This window comes from Capra hircus, chromosome 11 (genome assembly GCF_001704415.2).
Source record: "Capra hircus breed San Clemente chromosome 11, ASM170441v1, whole genome shotgun sequence".
NCBI classification, from domain to species: domain Eukaryota; kingdom Metazoa; phylum Chordata; class Mammalia; order Artiodactyla; family Bovidae; genus Capra; species Capra hircus.
The window spans coordinates 47,647,557-47,674,258 of record NC_030818.1 but is presented as its reverse complement, the minus strand read 5'-3'; the positions used below and the strand labels follow the sequence as shown (position 1 = coordinate 47,674,258).

The following is a 26,702-nucleotide window of genomic DNA, read 5'->3' as shown; positions in this document are numbered from 1 at the left end:
ATGGGTCATTTTTAAAGTCTTCATTTGGTTTGTTACAATGCTGCTTCTGTTCTATGCTTTGGTTGTTTGGCCAGGAGTCATGCAGGATCCCAGCTCCCCAAACTGGTAGACTGAACCTGTCTCCTTCCCGCATTGGAAGGTGTAGTCCCAACCACTGAATCACCAGGGAAGTCCCTCTCACCTCTTCTTTGGTGCAAGTTCTCCTGCCTCATGGCCAGGCGTCCCCAGGGTTTCATGCTCAGTAGAAATGAACAGGCGCTAGTGAAAGCAGTTTGGGGGTTGGGCTGGAGCGGGGTTTGGCCCTGGAGGCACCTGCTTCTTGGCTCTAGGTGCCCTGGGTGCTTCCATCCCCTCCAGGCTTTCTCTACAGCTACTAAGAGGACTACAGCATGTTTGGGGGCAAATGAGGGTGCTCTAATGGTAAAGAACTCTCCTGCCAATGCAAGAGACATAAGAGATGTGGGTTCAATTCTGGCTTGGGAAGATGCCCTGGAGGAGGAAATGGCAACTCACTCCAGTATTCTTGCCTAGAGAATCCCATGGACAGAGGAGCCTGGCAGGCTACAGTCCACAGAGTTGCAGAGTAGGACACAACTGCAGCAACTTAGCACGTACACACGAGGAGCTTGATGCAGAATGAAGCCACAGTCATTTTAACCTCGTTAATTTCTTTTTAACTGAGCACAAACATCTTTGCCGCATAGATGAGCTTTTGTGCATTTACATCACAGGAACCATCTGCATTTTTTTACTCAAGACTTTATTGTTCAACCAAAATATTATCATAAAAGGAACAGCGAGCAAGAAAAGAAATATATAAACCATGGGAGGGCAGAAGTGAAAGCGGAACTTCCTAGTGGGAGATCAAGGGGCCTCGTCTCCCAGACTACAAGTTCCTGCCCAAAGGAGGTCCTCAGAAACTGAAGTGACCCTGAGAGCCAGATCAGCCCCTTGGAAGCCTCATTTCCAATCTGGGTCTGCCCTCAAGGGCCACCCTGTGGAAAGGGTTAGCCCGGGAAGACCAAGGGGACGCATCCTATCACCATCCCATGAGAGATTCGGGTCTCAGTGTCATTGCCCTACCTGGGCAAAGAAATGTGGTGGCTGGACAGTCAACACAAAGTTCCCAGCCCAACCCGGGCTGAGTTACAGGAGCCAGAAGTGGTGCACTGGGCACCATTCTGTACTCAGTCCTCCAGAGTGCCTTGCAAGTAGCAGGAAGTGCCGTGGGGTTCTGAAGCCTTCTTTCTAAGATTGCCAGTGATCATGAACAAGTAGATTCCATGCAGGAGGCCCATAGAAAGAACTTGCTGTAGTTAAAAACAGGCAGCTTCTGCGGTTTCAGTGACAGTTCCATGGCTGAGTGTGTCCATTCTCTCTCATTTTTCTGGATCTCGCTCATCACTAACCAATGTTTTTGTAGCGGGACACCAGAAAACATATTCTCTGGTCACTTGTAAAACCTTAAAACAAAGGGAAACTTGTGAAACCACTTATTTTCAGGCAATTGCTATTGAATTTCCTATAACAGAGATAAATCGCTCCTCAGGATGCAGGGCTCCAGTCCCAGTAAGTAGCCTAGGGCCAAGAGTTTTGTGTTAGAATGTTTTTAAGGCCCATCTTCGTCGTTAAAGAAAAATTAAAAATGCCTGGAGAAGGAAATGGCAACCCATTCCAGTATTCTTGCCTAGGAAATCCCATGGACAGAGGAGCCTGGCAGGCTACAGTCCATAGGGTAGCAAAGAGTTGGACATAACTTACCAACTAACGCTAACACTTTCACGCTCAGGATGGATTTTCTAGCTCCAAGTCACCTTTTGAGGAACTGCCTCACTTTGTACAGCTTTGTGTAAACATAAAGACTATTGTTTAAGACACACACACAAAATTTAAATGCTTAAAAAAAAAATGCAGCTCTAAGAACTCTAGCTTTGAATAGTGTTACCTCTTGCGGCGCCTTCTAAGATAAGCAATTCACCCCTGTGCATTAAGGGACCAGAGGAAGTGACCTGCTGACCTGCTGGATGATTTTCTAAAGCCAGTTAGCAGGTGGGGAATGTCTGCCCCAAACTGCAACCTGAATTTGTAACAGTTGCTCTTTGAGGCCCAGGGACTATTTCATCCACACCTGGATCGTGAGAGTAAACCCAGAGGTGGTTTCCAAACTTCTTTTAGCCTCAGACCCTTTTGTTCAATGACATCTTACAGGTAAGTGTAACTATGGGCAATGGATGAGAGGAGAGCTGTTTGGAATGAAGAGGGTGAAGAGGCTCGGGTCCCACCTAGGGCCACCCCCAGCCCCTTGCTCGCCTGACCTGATCCTCAGCACCCCTGGATTTGCCACAGCATGAGGTCTGGCAAAAGACTCCCCCTAAACTGGCATCAAATCACCAGGGGAACAGATTTTAAAAAGTGGTGGGAGGGAGGCAGAGTCACAGGCAGTACCCTGATGGGGAGACATTTTCCATAAAAGGTCACCACAAGGAAGATACGAAGGAAACACACCGGAGGTCCAGGGTGAGACAAAAACTCTCAAGTTACTGTCTCCTAAATGTGGGAGGGTTTCTAAATCTAGCACATGAAGTAAGAATTGCAGACCATCAAAATGATCATCGAAGGACTTCCCTGGTAGTCCAGTGGTTAAGAATCTGCCTGCTAATACAGGGGACATGGGTTCGATCCCTGGTCCTGGGAGATTCCAGCTGCAAGGCAACTGAGCCTGTGCACCACAACTACTGAGCTCACACTCTAGAGCCCAGGAGCCCCAGCTGCTGAAGCCCACGTGCCCAGAGCTTGTGCTCTGAAGCTAGAGAAGCCACCACAATGAGAAGCCTGCACACCACAACTAGAGACAGTCTGCTCGCAGCAATAAAGACCCAGTAAAGCCAAAAAAAAAAAAATTATCATCAAAAAAATACAAAATGTAGCAGGCATGTTTAAGCAACTGCATAATACAACATGTATAAATATATACAAATACAATGTATATGAGAATGTAGAACATATAGTATAGTGAGTATATTTGAAAATTTATAATTTCAGAATATTTAAAAGTACATTGTGGTATTCCCTGGTGGCTCAGTGGTTAAGAATTTGCCTGCCAATGCAGGAGACACAGGTTCAATCCCTGATCCAGGAAGATCCCTCTTGCCTCAGGGCAACTAAGCCCAGTGCCCCACAACTACTGAGCCTGTGCTCTGGAGCCCGGGAGCTGCAACTACTGAAGGCCAAGAACCCTAGAGCCTGTGCTCCACAAGAGAAGCCACCGCAATGAGAAGCCCTTGCACCACAGCTAGAGAGTAGCCCCTGTTCACCTAACCTGGAAAAAAGCCTGTGTAGCAATGAAGACCCAGTATAGCCAAAAATAAGTAAATAAATAAATAAAAACAAACATTTAAAAACTACTTTGTATGTTGCACACCTGAAACTTATAATATTGTATGTCATTTATAATCAACAAGAAAACATTTTGTGTCTTGGTTTTTGGCCTCGTAAAATTGTCTTTTGTAAGTAGCATGAGCTGGTGCTTGGACTCCAAGAGTACAGGAGCTGAGCACTTGGAAGGTGTTTCCCCAGTAAGTCCTTACAATAGCCATGTGGTTGTTACTGCTGTCCCATTTTATAGATGAGGGATCAGAGGCTCAGAGAGGTGAAGTGACTTGCCTTGACAGTCACAAGGATGGTGAGGAGCAGACGGAATTCAAACCAAGATCTGCTTGAATGGAGCCAGAGCTCTTGATCCTCAATCTAGGGGCAGGAACTTTCTTTTTTTTTCAAACACCTCTTATAGAGGGGAATGTAATTAATGAGATAGGTAAATGTGAAACTATCTCTGTTTTGAGGCAGAAAAATCAGTCCAAGGGCACTGCCCATGTCCAAATAGTGGTCCAGAAGCCCTTCAGTATGGAAGCAGCAAGCAGCCTTGGCTTCTGCTGGAGCTTACACAGTTCAGTGGGCCTAAAGAGCAAGCTTGTTGCCCCTGTGTCTGTGTGACTCAGCCGGTGGATTTGCTGATTTCTGGGACCCAGGTGGGGTCAAGTGCAACACACAACACTAGCCAGGAAGGAATTCCAGTGCCTATGGGGGTCAACTGACTTGTCTTCAAGTTACATTCTGCTCTCTACAGCCCAAAATGCTTTGAGCAGGTCTTGATCTGTAAAAATAAACCTCTTATGTCATACAGGACCAAGTTTAATGAAATAACAGGTGGCAAAAGTTTGGGATATCCTACTGGTTCTAACCAAGCAGGAGTTGATTGCTTAGTCAATAACCTATAGTGGAAAAGAATCTGAAAAATAAAATATATATAACTGCATCACTTTGCTGTACACCTGAAACTAATGCAACAATGTAAATCAACCATATTGCAATTAGGAAAAAAAAAGAAAAGAGTTCACTGTTATCCTCAGAAAAGCTAAGAGCTAAATCTTACCACACTTGACATAAAGTTAAACAACTAGCCAGTATTCTGTTTGCTTAGTTTCTCTCTTTGCCTGAACTCCATCACCACATCTACCTATACAGCGTGTGAGTTTTTGAAGGTGGTGTCTGGCTGGGGCTCCTCAGATGCCTGTGAGCAGCCACCAAGGGTGAGAGAGCCAGGGTCACACCCAGGGCTGCAGGCTGGGCACTTCTTTAAGACCTTAACCACTTACTGTTTTAAGAGACGAAGCCGGGCTCTCATCTGCAGGCCTAGAAGGAGAAAACAAAAGTGCTGGTTGATATGGGTTGTGAACTGCAGATACCAAGCCCCAGAGAGCAAGCAGAGTGATGACAGGGACAGGGAACATCTGGAACCACTTCTTTTGGTTCCAGGCTCTGCTCCAAACATTTCATGGGTTTTAACTCCTTTAATGCTATGAGTTGAATTTTATTATCTCATTTTGCATATGGGGAAACTGCTTTAGACAGCTAGTGTGTAACTGAGTAACTTGCTTAAAATCCTGTAGCTAGTGAGTGATTGTATGCCCTTGAATGCACCATCTTGCCCTTCACGGCACGTCACGAAGGAGAGGCTGTACAGACAGGTGATCTTAAACCAGAGCTTGTGGACTCTGGGGGTGTGCAAGATTTCCCCTTGGAATGTAAGAAGGAAATATAAGCATGTGTATTTTCATGTTTATCTCATCCTTTTTATTTCTGAAGAACATTTAATAATATACACAGTATTCAGTTGGCCAAAAAGTTTATTTGGGATTTCCATAAGATGGTACAGAGAAATCTGAACCAACATTTTGGCTAATGCAACATATTAAATAAACCTAGGTAATATAAATGTTAATAATTTATTAAATAAATATTATAAGTATATATTAAATATATACATACATAATATATTAAAAATAGTTAGTTGCAGTTAGTATTTATAATTAAAAGATTTTTTTCACTGATGAGTTCATTGAGCAAAATGTTTGCAGACCCCTGAGCTCTAATGGTTCTTAGAATGAAGTAAATGGATCCTTTTGGGGGTGGCAATTATATGCAAAAGTGTGCACACCACGCATTTCCCTGTAGAGGGGTGCATAATTGCAATCATATGTTCAAAGGGGTCTGTGACTTATGAAAGAGCCCCTGACCTAGTCCATGTTCCAGTGGCCCAACCCCTCTCATTTCATAGAAGCCCAGAGATGGTGAGTGGCTCGCTCAAGCCCAGAGTGGCACCGGTGAGGAGAGTCTGGGGCTCTGGGGTGCTGGCCTTCCCTGAAACTACCCTGAAAGTGAAAGTGCTAGTTTCTCAGCCAAGTCTGACTCTTTGTGACCCCATGGACTGTAGCCCACCAGGTCCTTTGTCCATGGAATTCTCCAGACAAGAATACTGGAGTGGGTTGCCATTCCCTTCTCCAGGGGATCTTCCCAACCCAGGGATCGAACCCAGATCTGCTGCATTGCAGGCAGATTCTTTACCATCTGAGCCACCAGCTCCCCTGGGGGCCCGAAGAAGGAGGTGATCCTACCCTTGAAGTGGCTGAGAACAGCAAACCATCTCTGAGTTTCCCAACAGCCTCAGGGGAGGATTTCTAGTTCTGGGGAGTGAAATGCAACCCCCAGTGTAATTTCCATGCACTATTTCCACCCCCAACTGCTCCTGGGTGTTCCTGCTTACACAATACCATGCCCTGGGGCAGGACTTTACAAAAACAAGCCAGGGAGGTAGGTAATATGGTTACCCTGGGTAGGGCTGCTGAGTCTCAGTGGGGCCAGGGCATCTGCCCAAGTTGCAAGATCAAGAGTTGAATTCAAATCCAGGTTTGTCTGACTCCAGAGATGGGGTGGTCTCTGACTCCTGCAGCTTGGCCTCAGGCCAAGAATCAATTCTCAGAATTATCATGGGTTTGGGGTTGGAGGAGCAAACTTCCCACCAGCTGCCACCTGCCCTGTTCCCCTAGAGAAGAAAGGACCCTCGGGGACACATCCAGCAGCAAAAGGAGTCACCATGAAGACCCAGGCTTGCTAGGTGGCTCAGTGATAAAGAATCTACCTGGGGTGGGATGATTTGGGAGAATGACATTCTAACATGTATACTATCATGTAAGAATTGAATCGCCAGTCTATGTCTGATGCAGGATACAGCATGCTTGGAGCTGGTGCATGGGGATGACCCAGAGAGATGTTATGGGGAGGGAGGTGGGAGGGGGGTTCATGTTTGGGAATGCATGTAAGAATTAAAGATTTTAAAATTTAAAAAAATAAAAAATAAAAAAATAAATAAATGTAACTTACCATGCAAAAAAAAAAAAAAAAAAAGAATCTACCTGGAGAAGGAAACAGCAACCTACTCCCGTATTCTTGCCTGGGAAATCCCATAGACAGAGGAGCCTGGCAGGCTACTGTTCTTGGGGTTGCAAGAGTAGAACACGACTGAGCGACTGAGCAAACACATGTACATGGCGGCCCAAGAGGACACAACTTACAGCGCAGGTGGATGGCCACACCCAAGGACACCAGAAGAATCAGGACACCGGCCACCAGGAGACCGGTGATGAGTGGGGCACAAGACAGACCTGGAAAATACACGCATGTTGAATGAACATTTGAGACGCGCAGATAAACACAAAGAAGGAAAAATCCACAGGAAGCCCCACCCACCACTCAGAGAATACCACTTTTTTGCACGCTTCCTTCTAGTCTTTTCTAGGCTCTTTAAACATATTGAAACCATTTCATATATAAAACTTCAGGAAACTGAAAGTGAAGTCACTCAGTTGTGTCTGACTCTTTTCGACCTCATGGACTGTAGCCCACCAGGCTCCTCCATCCATGGAGTTTTCCAGGCAAGAATACTGGAGTAGGTTGCCATTTCCTTCTCCAGGGGATCTTCCTGACCCAGGGATCGAACCTGGGTCTCCCACATTGCAGGCAAATGCTTTACTGTCTGAGCCACCAGGGAAGCCCAATCTTCAGATCCCACATCCAAATTTAAACAGTTAATAAACTCAGTAGCTACGTTTGTTCAAAATGAGATAGACAATTTGCATGCCTGTTAATGGGATTTTTATTATTTATTTAAAAACATTTTTAATTTTAGAAGAAATAGCTGAATATATATTCACTGTAGCTCCTTCACAGAAGTAACTACCATTATTAATTTGCATATACATATATGTAATTTATATAGACCCATCACATACAGTTTTTTTTTTAATTTAGTTTTAATTGGAGATAGTTGCTTTACAGTGTTGTGTAGGCTTCTGCCATACATCAACATGAGTCAGTCATAGGTATACATAGGTCCCCTCCCTCTGGAACCTCCCTCCCACCCGTCTAGGTTTTGACAGATCACCGGGTTGAGCTCCTTGTGCTATACAGCAATTTCCCATTACCCCACACTGGTCAGAATGGGCATCACCAAAAAGTCTACAATAAATGCTAGAGAGGGTGTGGAGAAAAGGGAACCCGCTTGCGCTGTTGGTGGGAACGTAAACTGATACAACCACTATGGAGAACAGTATGGAGATTCCTTAAAAAACTAAAAATGAAACCACTATGACTCAGCAATCCCGCTGCTGGACATATACCCTGAGAAAAGCATAACTGCAAAAGACACATGTACCCCAGTGTTCATTGTAATACATATAGTTTTAAAAATACAAAGGCTTATACGGTACAAATTGTTCTGCAACCAGGCTTTTTTCTTAAACATGCCAGCGTATTCTTTTTTCTAACAGCATGCCATCTGAAGTATGGCTGTACCATGGATTATTTAGCCATTAATGTACATTCTGTTTGTTTTTTGCATTTTACAAATAAGGCTGCAGAGAACATCCAGGTATGTTTCTCCCTGTGCAGGAGCCTGCCCAAGGCAGATACTGAAAACAAGAACAACTAACCATAGACTACATCCATTTTCAATAATAACAGATACGGTAAAATGCCTTCCAAAAAGGCTTCACTGATTTCCATTCCTAATCACCAGTCATGTACCCTGCCTACCCCTGACATTATCAGAGATTTTAATTTTTGCAGAGCAGTGGATGAAAAATAATATTTCATTTCAATTTCCTACTTGCCAGTTTCAGCCTATTTTCATGTACTGACCATGCATGATTTTTCTTCTATGGGTTGCCTATTTGTCCTTCTGCCCATTTTGTAAATTATGTAAACAGCAGAGTTTATATCAAATATAAACTGATACCCCAAATCTTTCTCTGATACTTTCTTTCCCTGTGACTGGTCCTTGTGAATAGCAAAGCAGGAAGAATCAGGACCCATGGGTGAAAATGGCAAGGCTGCAGACTGACGCCCAAGGTTGAAAAAGAAAGTTTTGGATGTCAGAGAAGGGGTAGAACGTTTACCGAAGATCTGTTACGTGTCAAGTACAGTACTAACTGCAAACTTCCATCTTGTGAGGAAGGAAGGGATTACTATCATTTTTATCTCTCATTTTACAGTTCAGTAAAAACAAGATTCAAAGACGTTCAATTACCTGCCCAGGGCGATCTGGAGAGTAAAAAGCAGGGCCTGGATACACACTCAAGTCCCCTGAGTTCTACAGTCCCTGCCAGTCTCATGGCTACAGCTTTAGGGCAGGAGAGGTGGTGGGGGGCGGGGGGGGGGGGGCAGGGTGGGGAAGGGAGGAAGGAAATGGCATGGGATGCTCTTGGGGAGGGAACCACCATCACCAAGGCTGGATGGTGCCACGCGGAGAGGAAAGTTTGGTGAGAGGCCCTGGGAGGTCCCTTTCCCTTCTGAGACGTGAAGCTTCTGTTTGCCTCCCTCTCATCTCCATGGGTTTCCTAACCTGGATGAACCTCAGAAATGTGATGCGAAGTGAGAAACCAGGCACGAAAAACCATATACCATATGACTCCATTTGTATGAAATGTTCAGGAGAGATGAATCTATAGCGACAGAATGTAGATTAGCAGTTGCCAGGGGCTGGGAAGGGGACAGAGATTAACTATAAATAGGCACAAGGGATCTGAGAGTTTGATGGAAACGTTCTAAAACTAGTTTGTGGTTATGGTTGCATTACTCGGTAAATTTATTAAAAATCACTGAGTCGTGCACTTAAATGGGTGAATTTTATGACATGCAGATTATGTCAGGATAAAGTTTTAAGTAATGGAGGTGGGCATAAGCTGCATGGATGTGGAAGGTAGAAAGACCCCTTTCTTCTGGGCAGAGAGGGGTCAGCAGAGGCCTCCTGAGCTATGACCTGAACGAGAGACCTAGACACAGCTAAAGGTCCTCGGTGAAGTGTGATCACCTCCCCAAAATGTGACTCTCCAGGGAAAGCTGCTCCTTGCCTGTGCACCACAACTAGAGAAAAGCCTGTGCAGCAGTGAAAACCCAGCACAGCCAAAGAACAAACAACAACCTAACAACAACAGAAACAAAGAATAATGCTGCTGGGAACATTCGTGTGCAAGTGTTGGGCAGATAGATCCTTCATCAGGGGCGCAGGTATCTTAGTGGTAAAAAAATCCGCCTGCCAACGCAGGAGATGCAAGTTCGATCCCTGGTTGGGGAAGATGCCCTGGAGAAGGAAACAGCAACCCACTCCAGTATTCTTGCCTGGGAAAGTCCATGGACAGAGGAGCCTGTCGGGCTATAGTTCATGGGGTTGCAAACAGTCAGACACGACTTAGCGACTGAACACTGAGTCCTTCATTAAGTTTTGTCCTGTGACGATTTACGAGTGTGTCCTGCACTAGAATATGAGCGATTGGAAAACAGCACTGCTATCACACTCAGCTCTCCTTTAGACTCCAGCTCAGGGCTAGAGAAACAGGCTAGAGTCCACACTTGGGAAGAGTTTACGGAAGGAAGGGAGGGAGAGGGGGAGGAAGAGTGTTGGCTGTGTTTCTGAGAATCCGGAGGAATGGGAGAACTCACGTTCCCGAGTCACCGGCTTTGGGGATCGGCACACTTTCTTTTTAGGGCTGGTCTTCTGAGTTGGCTGGGGAGAGGTAGGAAGTACATCAACTGCAAAAACAAGCAAGATACACGTCTTAGCTAGGTAAACAGCACGTGGACTCAGAGACAAAACTTACAACTGCATGTCTGATACTCAGGTATTAAAATCCTTCTCAGTGTTTCCTAGGTTGTCACAGGCTTGAAGGTCACAGATCAATGGGATTTTTGATCTAGTAATTCTCAGATGGATCTGAGGGCTCAGAGATGGAGGTCAACTTGGTGTCCTGGAGAGAGGTGCTCTGGAGCCACCCAGATATGAAAAGACCCCTGATCAACCACTGTGTGGACTGCAAGGAGATCAACCAGTCAATACTAAAGGAAACCAACCCTGAATATTCATTGGAAGGACTGATGCTGAAGCTGAAGCTCCAACACTTTGGCCACCTGATTTGAAGAGCTGACTTACTCGAAAAGACCCTGATGCTGGGTCAAAGAAGGAGGCAGTGAGAATGTGATTAGAGAGCATCACCATCTCAATGGACATGAATTGAGCAAACTCCAGGAGACAGAGGAGGACAGAGGAGCCTGGTGTGCTGTAGCCGTGGGGTTGCAAAGAGTTAGACACGACTTAGCAACTGAACAACAGTAATGACTAGGGGCAAGTCCTATCGCTTCTCTGTGAGGTGACCCCCATCTCCTTTCTAAGGTGGTTGTGAGAATGAAAGGGAACAGTGAGCCCAGCAAAGTGAGTAGTATGGATGGCTTCACCTCGCTGAAGATCTTGAGCTACATCTGGAGTCCCTTAGCCCTTGGCATGACCAACCCCCGAGCCCTCCTCCTTGTGCGGAAGAAGCTGGAAGAAAGGAGATGGTGGACAATACCAAGCAGGTTGGGAGGTTGTGCAAGTTGAGATTTTCTTTCTCAACCTCAGTGGTTAAGAATCTGTGTTTCCATGGCAGGGGGCACAGGTTCGATCCCTGGTCAGAGAACTGAGATCCCACATGCTTTGGTGCTCAACCAAGTAAAAAAAAAAAAAAGCCAAGCAAACATATGTTATCAGAGGGACTTTTAGACTAGTCTCAACCTTTAATTTCAAAGGTGAACACTAGTGATGTAAGGGACTGACCCCTACGAGGCCCCACAAAGGAAAGGGCCCGGCGGGGGTCCACAAGCTCCTCTCCTGACTCCTGGTGGGTAACGCCTCTCTTTCATTCTAATCCACTGTCATATGACTGAAGTGGTGGGACAGGGCAGGCAGACAAGCCCACAGGGCAAAGGGAGACACCAGAGGCTGGAGAATCCAACCCCCTGCCTCTGACAGCTGGGGAAGGACATTTCACTGATTTTCTGCAAAATGGTAGGAGAGGGAATTGTGTGACACGTGAACTTGGACTCTAGAGTCAAGGGCACTGGGAGGGGCAGCCAGTGTTTGATCCTTTGGGTCTGGCATCTTCCATATAAAATGTTGAGCCTTTGGACCCCCACCACCCTGAGACATGGGCAGTAGAGAAATTATGCCCCCTGCTCTGCATGATCTGGGGGGTTTCAAGAAGACCCAGCTAACCAGAATTAACCCTTACCAAGCTCCTATCTCATGTTAGTGGTTGTGCCAAGCACATCAGCTTAAGCTTACTGAACCAATAACTTTGGGGATGGGCACTAGTTTCTCCATTTTATCCCCAGAAGTCTTGGCTCAGAGGGTTGAAATAAGTTCAAGTTGCTTATTTGAACTTGCTCAAGTTCAAGAGCCAATAATCAGCAGGGCCAGCATCTGAGCCAAAGAATGCCTATATTAGATTCTCGTGCCACACACTGCCTAAGGGCCAAATGTATTTTGACAAAAAGTTAAGCACGGGGACTTCCCTGGTGGTCCAGTGGGGAATCTGCCCTGCAAGGCAGGAATCGTGGGTTTGATTCCTGGTCAGGAAACTAAGATTCCACATGCCACGAGCAGCTAAGCCCACGTGCTACAAATACTGAGCCTGGGCTCTCTGGAGCCTGCCCCACAACTAGGGAGCCTGAGCACCGCATCAAAAGAGCCTGCGTGATGCAGTGAAGATCCCACGTGAGGCAACTAAGACCTGATGCAGCCAAACACATAAATAAATACATTTTAAAGGTTAGGCACATCAGGTCATCAGGGTGTTGAAGGAAACGGTTCGGGGAGAACGGCCTTAGTCTCATGTCCTGAAAGCCTGGGAGGAGCCCGGCCCTCAGCTGGGGTGTCTCAGCCTGGCCTTCCCTTAGCCCTTTTAGTCCTCACTGCTCTGGAAGTGTTCATCTCCCTCCTTCCTACAGGCTCCCACTGGGGCAGTGGTGAGCCTGCAGGGGGCAGACCTACAGACCCCAGTGGCCTGGGGCTGTTGGGAGGTTTGTGGGGGAACTTGTTCTAATTTTTGTTTTAAAATTTTTGGCCACACCACGTGGCATGTGGGCTCTCAGTTCCCTGACCAGGGATCGAACCTACATCCCCTGCCTTGGGAGCATGGAGTCCTAACCACTGGACCACCAGGGAAGTCCCACCTTTGGATTTTAATGTCTTCTTGCCCAGAGTCAGGAGTCCTTTATTCTTCTTGATCACCCACCCTCACCTTCCCAGGTGGCGCTAGTGGTAAAGAACTCACCTGCCAATACAGGAGACGTAAGATACGTGGGTTCGGTCCCTGGGTCAGGAAGATCCCCAAGAGAAAGGCATGGCAACCCACTCCAGTATTCTTGCCTGAAGAATCCTCATGGAGAAGAGCCTGACGGACTACAGTCCACAGGGTTGCAAAGAGTCGGACACGAATGAAGCACCCAGTTCAAATCTCCCCACTTCTCTCCTCTTTGAAAAGGGCAGGACTTTTGAGCCCATGGTGTCTTGATGTGCCTGAAAAAAGCCTATCTTCCCCCCAATACTTTCTCTGCCATCCAAGTGCATGGTAAGTTGATTTAGTCGTGTCCAACTCTATGCGACCCTAAGGACTGTAGCCTGCCAGGTTCCTCTGTCCATGGGGATTCTCCAGGCAAGAATACTGGAATGGAATGCTCTGCCCTCCTCCAAGGGATCTTCCCGACCCAGGGATCAAATCCACATCCCTTATGTCTCCAGCATTGGCAGGCAGGTTCTTTACCACTAGCATCCAAGAGTCCTCTTTAAACTGTCCTGAACTTCCAGCCAGAGGGTGAGCTCTTGCTCTGGAGTCCCCACCCCCAGGGAGATGATACGGTTGGGAGCACGGGAGCACGTGTTTGGGGAGAGATTGCCATTCCTGGGGAGCCAGGCAGAGTCAGGGGGTTGGGAAGATCAAAGCCAGGAGTGGGCAGGTAGTGGAGGAGGTGAGGGGAACTTCTGAAAGCCAGTTTTTCTTCTTTCACCATCTACCTTTCTTAGCCCCTGAAATCTCTGAGTGGAAAGTGTGAGGCTTATAGAGACAAAAACAATAAACCAAACTCAACCCCCAAACTCAGAAGAGCCTAATATTCAATACAAGAATCAGTTAGCACCCATCCCTCCAGGGATGCCTCAGCTTCTGGTGCGAGAGTTCTCCCCATCCTCCCCACCTCCTGATTTAAGACCCAGGGCAGGAAGGGACAGTTTGGGAGTTTGAGATGGACACATACACGCTGCTGTATTTAAAATGGATAACCAAAAAGGACCTACTGTGCAGCACAGACAACTCTGCTCAATGTTATGTGGCAGCCTGGATGGGAGGGGAGTTTGGGGGAGAATGGATACATGTCCATGTATGGCTGAAACCCTTTGCTCTTCACCTGAAACTATCACAGCATTGTTCATTGGCTATACCCAATACAAAATAGAAAGTTAAAAAATAAAAAAGATCAGAGGCTGGTGACATGTGAAGAGGGCATCACTCTGGCTTGCGTCTTAATTATGTTGCTATGTCTGCACCTCCCATGCCGAGTGATCCAGTTTGTGGGGGCCCCCTGTCACTCTCAACGCTCCAGCCTGAGAAGATCTCAGGTGAGAGGGAAGCAAGATAGCAGGAGGCCCACTGCGGGCTGGCCTTGACTATGAGTTAATCTGGGGAGGGGGATGAAGCCAGACGTTGGCCTTTGAGAATTCCTTTACACCTTTGATAGTTTAATCCTCACTGTCCAACACAGCAGCCACCGGCCACATGTGCTACAGAACACATTAATGCGGCCAGTCTGCCTCGAGATGTGCTATATGCGTGAAACACACGTCGAGCACTTAGTACGAAAAGAAGATGTAAAATATATCAGTAATTAACTGCATACTGATTTCATGCTGAAATAATAATATTGTCCATAAACTGGGTTAAACAAAATGTATTAAATTAATTTCACTTGTGTCTTTTGACTTTTTTTGAATGTGGCTACTTTGTAGAATTTTTTTTTTTTTGCCAAGGTCTGTGGGTCCTAGTTCTCTGACCCAGAATTGAATCAGGGTCCTACGCAGTGAAAGTGATGAGTCCTAATCACTGGACCATCAGGGAACTCCCTAGAAAATTTTATATTACATCTGTGGCTTGAAATATATTTCTACTGCACTTGCTGACTTAACTTCTGAGGAACTGCAGCTTCTAAGGGCCAGAGGGAATCATGGAGGTCCTTAGCAGTCCCATGATACAGATGGGAAAACTGAGGCCTGGGGAGGGGAGTGACCTGCCCATGGGCACATGGTAAATTTGCAGCTGGGTCTGGGGTCTAGCCTCCTTGCTCCCTGCAACTCTGGGTGTGGGTTCAAGCCATAGGCCCCCATGCACAACATGAATGCTCTTGTTGGGTATGTCCAGGCAGCAAGAATATTCTTTCCCTGTGGGCACACTGGGAGGGGACTTCTAGCAGGTGTCGGGACTTGGACCAATCCAGCCTCAGCCTCAGATGGGTCTAGAATGCCACCCTGTTACTGGAAGAAGCAGCAATGCTCCAAAGCATCTCATCTCCAATGGGAATCAAACAGCACCTGCCTCCCAGTGTGGTCGATAGCATGAAATGAAATAACTACATACGACATTTGCACCAGCTTGGCTCTGGGTTGTTGTAACAGTAATGTTAGAGAATGAGGCTTATGGTTGCCAGGGGAAAGGATGGGAGGGAGGGATAGCTAAGGGGAGTTTAGGATGGACACCCGCGGCTATATTTAAAGTGGAGGACCAACAAGGCTGACTGTACAGCACCAGCAACTCTGCTCAGTGCTACGCGGGAGCCTGGATGGGAGGGCAGCTCGGGGGAGAATGGAGACATGCATATGTATAGCTGAGCCCCTTCCCTGTTCACCTGAAACTATCACAGTATTGTTTGTTAACTGGCTATACTCCAATACAAAATAAAAAGTTTCAAATGCAGCTTTCAGTCATGAAAAAAAAGAGACCAGTAGCGCTGTTGCTCCTGGAAGTCAACCCCTCCCTCCAAGTAGGGTTCGCTGAGAATGGGAGCCGTCCCAGGACGTGGCACGCACTCAGCACCCAGTAGGACTCAGTGCTCATCTGCAGCACTGAGCCGGATTCTTACCCACACTCAGCTGAGTTCCCGTCCCAAAGATCAGGTTGGGCATCCCAATGATCATGCAGAAGTAGACACCACTGTCGGCAGGCTTCACACTTTGGAGCTTGAGCACGTTCTGGGGAGAATTTCCAAGCACAGTCAGCTTCTCCTTGTCCACCTCCTTGCCATGCACAGTCTTTCTGGTGGACTCCCAGTAGGCCAGGAACTCATAGTGACTGCTAGCGCTCAGGGCCTGGCGCAGCCGCAGCCAGTAGATGCGTGTGTTAGAAGGTGAGGTGTTGATTTTACAGGACAGCATCACCGTCTGGTTGGTCTGAACCATCAACGATGCAGGGGTCTGCACGAGGGCCAAGCTGCCGTGCAGAGCTATGAGAAGCAGAAAGAGCAGAGACCATCAGCACCTTTTCTTGGCCGGGGTTGTGGGGTCCCAGAGTCAAACATGAGAGGAGAAGTGATGAGAGAGCCTGCCCGCTTGCAGGGCCCAGGGGCTGTGTGAAATATAGCCGGTAGTTCCCGGACTTAGAGCACCCCACCCACCAGGGTGATCATCTCAGGCAGGTGTTCATGAAGCCAGCCTGACATAGGGGACAGGGGAAGAAGTGCCACTTGTTGACTGCATGCTTCTTGGTATAAGTTACCTCCATTAAGCTTCAGACTTACTTTAGGATTTTTATCCCCACATGAGGAACTGAGGCCTGAAATGCCTTCTTCAAAGTCCTGCGTACAGCTAATAAGTGACCCAGGAGTCAAAGTCAAGGATACAGTCTGAAGTCAAAGCTGGTTGCCTTTCACCTTGTTCTGTGGCCACTCTATGAAGACTTTCAAAAGGTTCCAGGTGGCCTAAGGAAACCCAGGTCAAGCTCAGAGAGGAGCTCAGAATTACTGGCAGAACACCTGGCTGCTCTGGTCAACCTACAAGAGGACCAGTCGCCATCTCCAGACAGTGACAACAACCAGCAAGGGGAGCTCACTGTCCCCCACAGACACAATCCCAGCCCATTACTCCCCAAGCCAGTAATTGAGGAGTAATGCATCCCCATTCCCGAGTGGAGGGACAGACACCCCAGAAGAGGTGCTGGGAGTTCGCTTCAGGCTCAAATGGGCCCTGCAGGTAGGGCCTTGATCAGGAGGCCCAGAGCAGAACTCACAGACCTGGCCTTGAACCCTGCCTGTGCCCCACACCAGTTGTGGCATCTCCGGCAAGTTGTGGACCCTGTCTCCTTCCTGGAAAAGGAGGGTGGTTTGATGCTGCTGTCTTGCCTACCTCCCAGGCTTGTTGTTGCTGTTTAGTGTTGTTGAGTGTCTGACTTCTTTTGTGACCCCACAGACTGTAGTCTGCCAGGCTCCTCTGTCCATGGGATTCTCCAGGCAGGAATACTGTACTGGCTTGCCACTTCCTTCTCCAAGGAATCTTCCCAACCCAGGGACTGAACTGGGGTCTCCTGCATTGGCAGGCGGATTCTTTACCACTGAGCCACCTCCAAGACTCAGAATGTCCAAAAAAGCACTGCAAACTGAACCTCACTGTACTCGGGTAAATCATCGTCTATGTGACACCTCTCAGCAGTTGACTGGAACGGAACCTGACTTGATAAAGCTTTCATTTTAGCTGTGGGGCAGAGAAGACTCTGCAGACCAGGACCTAGATCCGGGAGCATTGAACCCCAGAGAAGATATAGGCTTGGATGGGCAGAGGATGTGTGTGTGGGCATGTGTGTGTGTACCCAAGCCTTTCTGAACCCACATTCATTAGAAAAGACCCTGATGCTGGGAGAGATTGAGGACAGAAGGAGAAGAGGACGACAGAGGATGAGACAGTTGGATGGCATCACCGATTCAACGGACATGAACTTGTGCAAACCTTGGGAGATGGTGTGGGACTGACTGAGGCCTGGTATGCTGCCGTCCATGGGGTCGAAAGAGTGGGACATGACTTGGCGACTGAACAACAACAAGCCCACAATCATAATCCTACTTGGGGCTCAGGTTCCTTGGCCTTGATCTTCTCTAACACTGAAGAAGCAAACTTCTGGACTCCCATCGCAGATTACTCTAAGCTTTTACTCCCACTGAGAATGAAAAGATACCTGGGGCCCAAGTGGCTAATGAGCCTTCTCTCCTCTCCCTGAAAACCATGCTGCCTTTTTAGCAGAGTAGAGATTCTCCGTTGTTGGGGGTCATTGACCTCCTGGGGAAGACAATAAGAACCGGATAGGGACTTCCCTGGCATCCAGGGATTAAGACTCCACCCTTCCACTGCAGGGGACACAACTTGAATCCCAGTTGGGGAACTAAGATCCCAGATGCTGTGTGGTGGAGCCAAAAGTAAATAAATTTAAAAAAAGAACTGATAATGCCAATATTTATCAAACGGTGCTAAACATGGTTTATGCATTATCTCATTTATTCTCACCAAAATTTTTGGGAGGAAATAACACCTATTTTACACACGAGGAAACAGAGGTTCAGGGAGGTTAACGACCTGCTTAAGGTCATACGGCCTCTATGTGGTAGATTCAGATTTAAACCCAGGTCTGGGACCCCAGAACCTAAGCTTTGTGTCACTCTCTGAAATGAGGAAACCTGTGATCCTCTCTAGGATCCTGGTCACGGGCTCATGTGCACATAGTGGGGTTGAGAATACACAGCTTCCCAGGCCCTTCTAAGAAAGCCCCAATGGGCCCCCTCTAGAGACAGACAGGTCAGAGGGGCTTTGGGGTCTTTGTGTAGGTCCTTGCCTGCGTCCTGACTCGAAGACTTCCTGGCTCAGACACACCCTGGTTTCTCTCACGCCCACTTGCTTTTCAGCCCCTGGAGACGGAACCCATGGCTGTGGTCGAGTCCCGTGTGAGCTCCGGTCCCAGGGCCAGGCCTTGCCACACGCAGGGTCTCATTTGATTCATTTCATCGTCTCAGTGATTCATTTCATCGTCTCAGTCACCCAGTGATCCCACTCAGAGGGACCTGCTCTTTCTAAAATGATCCGCAGTAACTCTAGTCGCTTTGAATGGCCTAGACTAGCTTCTGTTGAGATGCCACTGAGTTCACTAGGTCAGAGCCAGGCTGGCAGGCCGTGCCACCTTGGCAGGAGGACCAGTTTGGGAATTTTTGGATTAGAGAGCAAATCAACCACAAGTTAGTGGGCAGTTTGGAGTGGGGAGGGATTTCTTCTACAAGACAGACTAACTGGGCCGGCCAGAGGAACAGACTCCCTGCTCTGTTCTTGTTCCAACATTCCAACTCCATCGCTGCTTGTTCTGGAAGCTACACTGCCCACAGTACCCAACCCGGGGGAATATTCAGGAACCAAGTCACCCTGGGGGGGCACCCTGCCGCCACACCTGTCTGAAAACTGGCAACAGCCTGGTATTTGGCGAACTGTCCCCGGAAGTAATCAAAATGTGTCTATGGAACCCTGGGCCAAGAGATGGGCACCAAAGCCAGAAGTGGGGCCCTGGTATACCGTCCTTCCTCTCCAGACCTCCCCATCTCTTTTCTTCTTTTCCATCTCCTTCAACTCTCCCTCCTCTCTTCCGGTCTCTGTTTTCCTAGGTTCAGGCTTTGGGGGCAGAGGTGGCCTCAGTGCAGAGGCTCTGGGGACTCCTGGGGGTAATGGGCTCCCTGGGAGGTTTTCCATCCCCAGGGACCAAGGCTGCCTCCCGGGTGCCCCCGCAGATCTGGGGCCTGGGTACGGCATCCTGCGGGGACAGCTTTGCCTAAACTTCACGCCTCAGGCCCTTCCCGCGCCCAGCGCAGAGCCCTCGCATCCAGCCCCGCGCCCCCAGGGTATCCCCGCCTTACCTGCCAGCTGCGCGGCGAGGAGGAGCCACAGCCGCGCCCGCATCTTGGCGTGCCCGGGACACCCGGTCCCGGCGGCGCTCGGCTGAGAAGGTCCGGGCGGGGCAGTTGGGGGCGGGGTGGAGTGGAGGAGGGAGCGGGGAGCGGGGAGGGAGGGCCCTGGCCGGGGAGAGGGCGGGAGTCGGGTGTGAGGATGGGGAGGTCTCCGCCCTCATCCTCCACGCATTTCAAAGGTCTTGGCTGCGTTTCCTCCAGTAGGGAGGCTACGCCGTTTCCCGCTCCAAGCTATCGCGCGTGTGGGATCGCCTTCTGCCTTGGGAGGTCAGGACAGGGTCATGACTCCATGTGACTCCAGATGAAGCAGCTGAGGCTCAGAGAAGTCAGGGTGCTCAGGAGGGTCCCTCGAGAGTGGTTATGGAGCATGACCCTAACTCCGGTCACTTCCTTCCTTTTTGAGTCGTTACCTAACCGAGAGAGCCTTCTGGGTGCCCCTGGGCCAGCACGTCCCGGAGTGACCAAGACCCAGGCCCTGCCCTCAAGAGCACACACTTGAGAGGGTGAAAGAAAGCTAACTAACAGTGACACAGAGTCTGATGCTGAGAAAGGTGAGCTGCGGCGCTGGGCTGGGCCAGGGGCACATCCAGACCTTGACCTTCAGAGTCCGGAAGAGCTGAGAAAATTATCATGCTCTCTCTACCTTTCTCACACGTGTAATTCCTGTTAAAATAACACTGAAATGGAAAGTCAGCAGCTGATCAACAAAGCTTCCCTGGTGGCCCAGGTTCGATCCCTGGGTCAGGAAGATACCATGGAGAAGAATATGGCAACCCACTTCAGTATTCTTGCTAGGGAAATCCCATGGACAGAGGAGCTTGGTGGGCTATAGCCCATGGGATTGGACGAGTCAAACCAACCTAGTGACTAAACCGCCACCACTATACCTAGGATTGTAATTGCTATGTTATGTAGTAATTCTGTATTTAACTTTTTGAGGAGTTTTTACAGCTATTTTTATAGCAGCTATGCCATTTTACATTTCTACCAACAATGTATGAGGGTTCCAGTTTCCCCACATCCTCACAAACACCTGTTACTTTCTATTCTTTTTTTTTTTAATATATCCATTCTAGTGGCTGTGAGGTAGTGTCTTATTGTGGTTTTGATTTGCATTTTCTTAATGACTAATGATGTTAGATATCTTTTCATATGCTTCTTGGCCATTTGTATTTCTTATTTATATGTCTATTCAAATCTTTTGCCCATTTAAAATTTTAGGTTTTCTTTTTGTTGTGGAATTTTAAGAGCTCTTTATATATTCTAGATACTAGACTCTTCTCTGATACATGATTTGCAACTATTACCTCCCATACTGCTAGTTGTCTTTTCACAAAAGTTTCAAATTTTGATGAAGTCCAATATTTCTATTTTTCTTTTGGTCTTGTATTTGGAATCAATTGCTGAATACAAGATCATGAAGATTTACCCTGAAATTTTCTTCTAAGAGTTTTATAGTTTTAGTTCTTATAATTCAGTTATTGATCCATTTTGAGTTCACTTTTATATACAGTGTGAAGTAGGGGTCTAACTTCATTATTTTTGCAAGTGGATATCTAGTTGTTATGGTGTTATTTGTTGAAAAGACTGTTCTTCCCCCATTGAAAAATCTTAGTATGCTTGTTGAAAATCAGTTGACCAAAGGTATGGGATTATTTCTAGACTCTCAGTTTTGTTGCATTGATGTATATGTCTACCATCATGCCAGCAACACGTCGTTTTGATTACTGTAGCGTAATGGCCAATTTTATGTCAACTTGACCAGACCACAGATACCCAGATACCTGATTAAATGTTACTTCTGGGAGTGTCTGTGAAATTGTTTCTGGAAGAGAGTAGCATGTGAATTAGTGGGCTGAGTAAAGTAGATGGTCCAACCTAGTGTGAGTGAGTAACATCCAATGTGTTGAAAGGCTGAGTAAAACAAAAAGGTGGAGGGAAGTTGGATTTGCCCCCTTTCTGCTTGTCCATCTGTGCTGAACATTGATGTTTTCTTGCCCTTAGCACTCCTGGTTCTCAGGCCTTTGGACTAGAACTGAAATCTACACCATTGGCCTTCTGGCTCTCAGGCCTTTCTTTGAACGACAAAACCCAATACATGTAGTTGTGTAGTAAGTTTTAAAATGGAGACATGTGAGTTGCCTAGCACTGTTCTTTTTAAATATTTGGGATCCCTTATATTTCCACATGAATCAGCCTTTCCCTTTCTGCCAAAAAAAAAAAAATGTTGAAATTTTAATGGGATTTGCCTTGAATTTGTAGATTGCTTTGGGTAGAATTGCCATTTAAACAATATTACATTTTCCATTCCATGAACACAGAATATTTTTTCATTTATTAAGGTTTTCTTTATTTTCCTTTAGCATTTTATTTTTTATTTCAGTGTACAAGTACTTCACTTTTTTGGTTAAATTTATTCTTTGGTATTGTAGTTTTTTAGATGCTATTGTAAGTTGAATTATTTTCATTTCCTTTTTAGATTGCTCATTGTTGGTGTATAGAAACAATGATTTTTGTGTGTTGATCTTGTACCCTACAACTTTGCTTAATGTTTATTAGCTGGAATAGTTTTTTTGTGTGTGGATTCTTGGAGATTTTCTACATACAGGATCATGCCGAATGAGAACAGAGATAGTTTTCCTTTTCAATTTGGGTGTCTTTTATTTATTTTTCTTATCTAATTGTGCTGGTAAAACTACCAGTTTAATATTGAATAGCAATGGGTGAAAGCAGATAACCTTGTTTCATTTTTGATCTTAGGAGAAAGACTTTTACCATTGAGTATAATGTTGGCTATGGTTTTGCCATATACGTGTTGATGAAGTTCCCATCTATTGCTTATTTTCTGAGTGTTCTTACCATGAAAGGGTATTGAATTTTGTCAAATGCTTTTTCTGTTTTCATTGAGATGATCATGTGGCTCTTTTTCCCTTTGTCCTATTAATGTGGTGTACTACATAGATTAATTTTCTTTTGTTGAACCCCTGCATTTCCAGGATAAATACCACTTGGTCATGATGTGTAATCTCTTTAATATGTAGTTGGGTTTGTTGTTATTTAGTCGCTAAGTCATGTCCTAGTCTTTTGCAGCCCCATGGACTATAGGCCGCCTGACTCCTCTGTCCGTGGAATTCTCCAGGCAAGAATACTGGAGTGGGTTGCCATTTCCTTCTCCAGGGGATCTTTCTGACCCAAGGATCAAACCTGTGTCTGCATTAGAAGGCAGATTCTTTACTGCTGAGCCACCCAAGAAGCCTGGGTTTAGCTTGCTAAGATTTTGTCAAGAATTTCTGCATCTATATTCATAAGGGACATTGGTGTCTAGTGTGAGGCTTTGTGCCAGTTCGGCCACTGAGCTGCTTTGGCTTGTGAAAGCTTTTAGAACTGAAGCCATTCCTGTGCTGTAGTCAATGCGGCAAAGGTATTAATGACTGAATCATCAAAGCTGAGCCACGTTTCCAGTTTACTCTCCAGCCTCTGCAGGCTGTGCTGATCTAGAAAAGCTTTCTTGCCCTCATGCCTTCCGTTCAGCAAACAAGTAGTTTTCTCAAGCGTATGCTGGAAATGACATTCGATTTCATCGTGGGGGATGATGATGTAGACTCCAGAGCTTTCTAGTCAAGAACTTTCAAGTTAAGGAGCTCGAGATGATGCGAAATACGTTTGAAACAGCTCAGTGATTATTGCCTCCTGATGAAGCAAAACTAGCTCGGATCCTCCTAGAAAGCCCTCACCATTCAGCCTAAATCTTTTCCCAGGGACTTCCCTGGAGGTCCAGTGGTTAAGACTCCACACGCCCAATGCGGGGGACCTGGGTTCTATCCTTGGTCAAAGAACTAGATCCCACATGCCAAAATTAAAATATGATGCCGCCAAATAAATAAAATATATTTAAAAAAGAAAAACCTTTCCCAGCCTCCAGACACAGCTTTAGATATACTATTCATAAATTCTTCCCAGATTGCCAGTTATTCCTTATTTGAATCTCAACCTTATCTCATACCACAACATGTCAGCCTGTAAACTCTACAAGGTGTGGTTTAGGCTGGTGTTTCCCAACCATTTGTTACTCACCTCTCACTTTTATTTTTCCAAATTATGTCTTCCAGGGTTGCATTTTCTTTAAATTGACTTTTAAAAGAAAAGCTTGAGTAAGTTTTTAAATTTTTAAATGTTTCTTGGAACATAGTGGATTTACAATGTTGTGTTAGTTTCTGCTATACTGAAAAGTGTATCAGTTATACATATACATGTGTGTGTCCTCACTCAGTCATGTCCGACTCTTTGTGACCCTATGGACTGTAGCCCACCAGGCTCCATTGTCCATGGGCTTCTCCAGGCAAGAATACTGGAGTGGGTTTCCATTTCCTTCTCCAGGGGATCTTCCTGACCCAGGGACTGAACCCACATCTCTTGTGTCTCCGCATTGACAGATGGATTCTTTACTACTAGTGCTAACTGGGAAGCCCATACATATACATATAGCCACTCTTTTTTAGATTCTTTTTCCATATAGGTCATTTCAAAGTATTGGGACGAGTTCCCTGTGCAGTACAGTCGTTTCTTTTTAGTATCTATTTATAAGTAAACTTCGGGAGTTGGTGATGGACAGGGAGGCCTGGCGTGCTGTGATTCATGGGGTCGCAAAGAGTCAGACACGACTGAGTGACTGAACTGAACTGATATACAGTAGTGTGTATGTGTCAATCCCAGTCTCCCACTTTATCCCCCCCTGCTTTTCTGCACTGGTAACCATAACATTGTTTTCTACATCTGTCACTCTATTTCTTAAATTTATTAAAAAAAAATTCTACTAACAAGGGCCATAAATGGAAGGTAACTGCTACATATACCATGCAAACAAAAGCTGAAGTCGCAGGGGAGGTTAACAGTCCTGGAGAGGGGTGTAAAGACACATCAGCACTGAACAGAGCCTTTCTCCTTGCTGAGAAAAAAGAGAGGACGAGAACTCAACAGTGAACCACCTTCTCCCTGTGTCACTTAACGTAGTTTGAGGCTGTATTCGTGCATCCCTTAAGGTAGCATTTGGAAGCAAGGGTGGGAAGAGCACTGGGTCGGGTCTCAGAGAACCTAGGTTGGAATCAATACTAGGATCTTCCACCCCATGAGGTCTTGATTTCCTCCTCTGATTAGTGGAGGTTGAGGTACCAGCCTTGGGGATTTACCTGGTGGCCCACTGGTTAAAGAATCCGCCTTGCAATGCAGGAGACCTGTGTTTGATCCCTGGTCGGGGAACGAAGAACCCACATGCTGTGGAGCAATGCAGCTAAGCCTACACACTACAGCATGAGAGACCATATGCTGCAGAGGAAGGTCCCGAGTGACACAACTAAGATGTGATGCAGTCAAATAAGTAACTAAATATTATAAAAGACATCAAATTGTACACTTTAAATATGCACATGTCAATTACAGCACAACAAAACTGTTAAAACATATTCAACTTATTAAAAAAACAACAACAACAACCTTACATGTCTCATCAGGTTGTCTTCAGGGACAAAGGAAATCAGGGACTTGATCTTTAATTGCTTGTTCAACTGAACTCGGAGGCTAAGTCAGGCATTCTCGGAGGGAACGGAAACCTCCTGGAGGGGGCGTGTTCTGTAGACACAAGGGGCCTATGATCGTCTGTGTTTCGGGTAGGGAGAAGTGTTCGGGGTACTGGCATTTGTGTGTGCTGTGCATGCGCGCTCAGTCCTGTCTCTTTGTGACCTTATGGACTGTGGTCCGACAGGCTCCTCTGTCCATGGGATTCTCCAGGCAAGAATACTGGAGAGGGAGTGTTGGGCGCCTTTAGTGGCGGTGCGGATTGCTCTTAAAAGTTCGGTCTCCGTTTTGCGAGCCATGGAGAGTGACTTTTACCTGCGTTACTACGTGGGGCACAAAGGCAAATTCGGCCACGAATTCCTGGAATTTGAGTTCCGGCCCGACGGGAAATTGAGATATGCCAACAACAGCAATTACAAAAATGATGTCATGATCAGAAAAGAGGCTTATGTACCTAAAAGTGTGATGGAGGAACTGAAGAGAATAATTGATGACAGTGAAATTACCAAAGAGGATGATGCTTTGTGGCCTCCTCCTGACCGAGTGGGCCGGCAGGAGCTTGAAATTGTCATTGGAGATGAACACATTTCTTTCACAACATCGAAAATTGGTTCCCTTATTGATGTCAATCAATCCAAGGATCCAGAAGGCTTATGAGTATTTTATTATCTTGTCCAGGACCTGAAGTGTTTGGTCTTCAGTCTTATTGGATTACACTTCAAGATTAAGCCAATCTAGATGGAACATTGGTGTGGACACAAGGTGGGGTGGGAGTGCTGCTTTTAATTACCATTATCTAGACATTTTTGTGTATATCAGGGCAGTATTTTTTTTATAAACTATAAATGATTGTCTTTAATAAATACATAACAACAAAAAAAGAATACTGGAGAGGGTTGCCATTCCCTTCTCTAGTGGATTTCCCTGACCCAAGGTTCAAACCTTTATCTCTTGAGTCTCCTGCATTGGCAGTTGGATTCTTTACCACTGTGCCACGTGGGAAGCCTACTGGTTTCAAGCAGTTGGGAACGAAGGATACCAGATGTACTTCCCTGATAGCTCAGTTGGTAAAGAATCCACCCACAATGCAGGAGACCCAGGTTCCATTCCTGGGTCAGGAAGATCTGCTGGAGAAGGGGTAGGCTACCCACTCCAGTATTCTTGAGTTTCCCCTGTGGCTCAGCTGGTAAAGAATCTGCCTGCAATGAGGGAGATCTGGGTAAGGTCCCTGGATTGGGAATATCCCCTGGAGAAGGGAAAGGCTACCCACTCCAGTATTCTGGCCTGGAGAATTCCATGGATATAGTCCATGGGGTCGCAGAGTTGGACGGGACTGAACGACTTTCACTCACCAAACAACAAAAAATGGATGCTCCCACAGCCTGCAAGACTCTCAAAGGTTCATCCGGATCCACTTCCAGGTGATCTACCTGCTCATCATGACCCCATCC

At 46.5% G+C, this 26,702-nt stretch overlaps 1 protein-coding gene and 1 pseudogene across 2 annotated transcripts; one reads left to right on the top strand and one right to left on the bottom strand.

Annotated features, from left to right (window-relative positions):
* On the bottom strand, window positions 745-19,720 carry CD8B (CD8b molecule). The gene is made up of 6 exons (XM_018055352.1): window positions 19,630-19,720; window positions 15,835-16,194; window positions 10,336-10,425; window positions 6,912-7,001; window positions 4,656-4,692; window positions 745-1,463 (listed from the first exon to the last, which is right to left on the bottom strand). The coding sequence occupies exons 1-6, from the start codon at window positions 19,670-19,672 to the stop codon at window positions 1,451-1,453; spliced, it is 633 nt and encodes a 210-aa protein (XP_017910841.1). The 5' UTR covers window positions 19,673-19,720; the 3' UTR covers window positions 745-1,450.
* LOC102188142 lies at window positions 25,489-26,124 on the top strand (annotated as a pseudogene). Its single transcript, XR_001296261.2, has one exon. The product of XR_001296261.2 is annotated as a protein mago nashi homolog pseudogene (transcript).